This window comes from Quercus suber, unplaced genomic scaffold (genome assembly GCF_002906115.3).
Source record: "Quercus suber isolate HL8 unplaced genomic scaffold, Cork oak 2.0 scaffold_269, whole genome shotgun sequence".
Taxonomy (NCBI): Eukaryota; Viridiplantae; Streptophyta; class Magnoliopsida; order Fagales; family Fagaceae; genus Quercus; species Quercus suber.
This window is the reverse complement of record NW_027069725.1, coordinates 167,508-172,146: the sequence shown is the minus strand read 5'-3', so window position 1 is coordinate 172,146 and position 4,639 is coordinate 167,508. Positions and strand designations below refer to the sequence as shown.

At 36.7% G+C, this 4,639-nt stretch overlaps 1 protein-coding gene across 1 annotated transcript; it reads left to right on the top strand.

Annotated features, from left to right (window-relative positions):
• Positions 1-242: 242 nt before the first annotated feature.
• Positions 243-3,340, top strand: LOC112008314 (protein RER1A). The gene is given in 6 exon segments (XM_065781501.1): positions 243-277; positions 280-415; positions 418-530; positions 533-609; positions 2,631-2,811; positions 2,967-3,340. Coding segments are annotated over 6 exon segments (585 nt in total). The 5' UTR covers positions 243-253; the 3' UTR covers positions 3,021-3,340.
• Positions 3,341-4,639: the final 1,299 nt, after the last annotated feature.

Here is a 4,639-nt window from a genome sequence, read left to right as displayed (position 1 = left end):
GTGAATGGTTGGTTTTGATTGGAGCTTTTGTTTTATATATATATATATATATATATTTTTTTTTTTGAAAACCTCTAATTACAGGTTGATAAATCGAAATGGGGTTCAAGTATTTCTTTATTTTAGTGTGCTACTCTGAAAATCTTAGTAAAAACTGTATATAAATGCTGTCTATGTTCAATGTATTTGATGGTGAATGCTTGGTTTGACTTGAGCTTGTTGTTTATACTCTATGTAGTGAAGGTTGAATTGAATGGAAGGAGTTGGGGCCGATGGTGTGGGTCTGGCACAGCACCTGCGAACCAGTTTTGGATTGATGTGTCGAGGCGGTATCAGTATTATCTAGATAAGACTACTCCACATGCGATCTATAGATGGATTGGGAGTGCTGTTATAGTGTTGATTTACATTTTGAGGTTTATTACATTCAAGGGTTTTACATTATCTCCTATGGTCTGGGGATTTATCTCTTGAATTTGTTGATTGGGTTCTTGTCACCTTTGGTTGATCCGGAGATGGAAGTTTCGGGTGGGGAGGGCCTTTGCTGCCGACGAAAGGCTCGGATGAATTCAAGCCCTTCATTCGCCGGCTTCCTGAGTTTAAGTTTTGGTAACTGAAGACCTTTCTTATTGTTTGGTTTTTTTGGTTTAGATGGTGTTTGTTTTGAATTATTTGCTTAAATTGCTTTGTGGGTTCTTTTATTAAGTGATTTTGGTTCCAACATTCAAAAGATGATTGCATGATTGTCATTGTCTGGTTCTTTATAGGCTGGCTTATATTACTAGGGGTTTTATGGCTGTTAAGTTTCTGTTTCTATATCAAATGTTTTTCATCAGTTACTGCAGAAAACATGTTTTTAGTCTGGCATTATTGAGGGAAAACAAGTATATGGGAAATAGTGAAAGAAAATAAACTCTGGTATGAAGAATCTAAGAAAATTTGGGACTGCATAAACTATTTTAATTGCCCAAAGTTCTAATCATGCTGAGGGATTTTTTACCTGGATAAGTAATTATGCTCAAGCATGGAAACAATATTCACCATTTTTTGTATGAGTAGTTATATCAATAAATTGCCAGTGAGCTCTTGGTCAAATGGTGTCTCCTCCTCCTATAAGAATGGGTTGGAAGGTGAGTCGTGGGTTCAAACATGCTAGATGCCTATGTAAAAATTTAGGGATAAAATAAGAGTACCATAGCTGTCAGACCTAAGTCCAAAGCAAGGATAGCTGCTAAAGAAAGAGGGGGAAAAAGAACTACAAACCTAATAAGACTGCTAACAAGGGAAGGAATATTGCCTTTGCCTGTGTACCCTGGAGCATGGTGGACTGCTGAGGCCCCCCAAGGAAAAATACTAATACATAATATACTATAAAAAATGATGTCAATTACACTAGATGGTTGTTTTAAAATGATAATAACTGTTTTTGCTGCTCAAGTAAATTTTTTAATTGTCATTGTAAGAAATAAGTGACATGACATATTCGTTGCCTTATTGTTTGATACTACATCTTTACAATGGAGGATATTATTAAAGAATTGGACAAAAAATTACCTTGCTCTGTCAGACCTTGATTCCGAGCCTCAGAAATTTCAGTAGCATGGCATTTCTAGCAGAGGCAGATGTCGGATGGGTAGTACCATATAAAGGGTTATGCATCCAGCATCCTTTTACATTTTTTTTTTTATCAAAACTATACTGGGTGTGAGGTGTAAGTTGAAATTTTATCTTACACTGAGTTCCATGCTCAGTTAAGCTCATTGTCCCTTATCTCAGGTCTGCAAACTATTCTCAATTCATTTTGCAGACCTGACTGGTGACAAAGGTCACATGCTAAGCTTGGGGTCAGTTGACAATAGGTCTGCAAAACATCACCTACAGCTAGAGTATACATCATTTTCTTAATATGCTACTCAACTATGACATGTCATATTTCTATTTGCACTTAGACGTGCATTATCCTGTCTTTTGTTTTGGAAAACCTTAAGTTTTATTGATGTGCTTGTTTATTAACAAGCGGACATGTTTCTAACCTATTATGTTCAGAAACTCCACTTGTTATTTACCCTATCTAGGCACTCTTCTGATCACCCGAACCACTTTGATTCATTATACTAGTTAAATTGTTCCTTTCAATTTTTTTTTTGGCCTAACATATCATTGTAAGATTCTGTTGGGAAATCTATTAATCATGAGCGTGTTCCAATTTGTTCATTTTCACCTCCTTGCCTCATTAACTAGCTTGTGACTTCAAGTACAAGAAGACTATGAATGTTCAGAATATGATGTTTATTGAAAGGGATCCAATCCTAATGGGAAAATTTAAAATGATTTGTCAACAGAGAGTTTTAGCATAGAGTTGTATGGAAACAACTTAATTGATCAAGTTTAGTGGCTCTGAGCTGATGTATGCCATTCTTCTGCTCCCTTTGAAGTTGGAAAGGCTTGAAAATTTCACTAGTCACTCTAGTATCTCTTTATCCACTGGAAGCATGTGAACTTGCTAGATTGATAAGCTTGTATCTCAAGTCATGAAAGCCTTTCCCATGTTTTCTGGGGTTGGCTTCATGCGTTCCTTCTTGATAATTATTCATTGGATAATATTTTCTGTTTTGCTGTCATGGTTCCAGGTACTCCTTCACAAAAGCTTTCTGCATTGCTTTTGTTATGACCTTCTTTTCTATGTTTGATGTTCCGGTATTCTGGCCTATATTACTTTGTTACTGGATTGTTCTGTTTGTCCTTACGATGAGGCGCCAAATTGCACACATGATCAAATACAAATATATTCCATTCAACATTGGGAAGCAGGTGAGATTCGTATGGTTATAGTTATCCTTGTGTATTTGGGCATAACCACCTTGGAAGCCCTTTTGTTGTCATAAGCTACTGTTGCAGTAGGAGCAACTGATCTTAAAATTGACTTCTGGTGCTTGAAAATTAACCTTGTTTTTAATCTTCGACAGAAATACGGTGGCAAGAAAGCTTCTGCAAGTAGCAGTGGTTCTCGTGGAGACTGATGCTCATCTAAGTTCATGATTAGAGCAAATTTAAATTTACCAGATTGTTAAAAAAAACATTTAGGCATTGTGAAGATTTAGGATAGTACAATTTTTTACTTTGGACGTGTATCATGTTATGGATTTAAATATGCAGTCACAAATATAAGTTCAATTGCCCGACTTTATGGTGCCAGGAGTGCTGGCGTTGCGGGGAAACTTTATTTGTTTATACACATTAAGATTGAATTATGCTTTAGATCACTGTCAATGTAACTGCATGATGCAGAATATTTTTCACGTCTCTATTATTGAGAGCAGAAGATTCTTGTGCTAATAAATGTTTTGCATGTGAAATTCCTCGCAACTGGAATTGCCATCCGATGGCATATATTGCAGTTGCAACAATATGACATTGCATATTCCTATCATTCCGGTGGAATGAATAATAGTACCCTGGTTAGGTGGTAATGGAGACAGCTATACTTAAACTATCGAAAAGAAAATGATTACTTGTGCAAATAAACTCTGAAGCGTATTTTACAACTTATAATATAAGAGCATCTGTAGTAATGAAGCTTAATAGCTATATAACTCTTTTAGCTTCACCAAAACACAAAAATACATGCTACAAAAGTGGAGTCATACCTAAATTTTTCTAGCTTCTTGCTTTATGGCTGTGCACTGTATGGCTGTGCATTGTAGCAAGAAGCTAAAAAAAAAAAAATATTAAATTTCTCCCTCTTCTCTCATTAAATTTAATCTCTCTCTCTCTCTCTCTCTCTCTCTCTCTCTTTGGCTTCTCTTCTTTCTTTTGTTTTTTCCTTCTCATTTTTTTTCCTCTAGCACCTCCCTCATCTCCTCTCTGCTTCACCGATTAGCTCACTAACCGCGATGGTGCTCAGGTTAATCGACCTTTAGTTTTGGTGGCTGTAGGTTGAGCGGTTTTGGCAGGCCGAGACCCCATCTCCCAAGCCCTATCGCCGATCTGTTACTCGATCCCCATCGCCGCCGAGTTTGTGCTAGATTTGTGTATGTGTGCTGAGTTTGTGTTTGTGTTTGTACTGGGTTTGTATTTGTGTTTGTACTGGGTCGGTGGATTGTGACTTGTGGGTCGATGGTGGTGGGTTGTTGATCTATGGGTTGCTGTGGTGTGTTGGTGTGATTGTTGCCATGGTGTGATTGTCGTGGTGTGCCGTGGTGTGATTGTTGCTGCGGTGTGGTGGTTTGCTTGCTCTGTATCAGAGAAGAGAGAGACGAAAAGGAAGAGAAGAAAAAGATAGAGATGATGATGCTGTATATGATGAATATTTAATTGTGATGTTTATATTATTTTATTGTGTTGAAAGTTAAAATAAATCCATTGCTGTAAAATGTTTTGTAAAATGATTAGGTAAAATAAATAAAATAGTTTTTTATAGTGCCACATAGCTAAAAAAATAGTTTCACTGTTGTGGATGCTAAGTAGCTAGCCCAAATTACATCCACCTTTAATATAAGTAGCTAGGCCAAATTACATCAACCTTTAATAAGCTTCAGTTCTTAACTCCTCATGAAAGTTCTACCTGAGACATATTGGTTATATTAATTAATTATAGGGAAGAATCTTTTGGTATGGAGTAGGGATGGCCATGGACTAG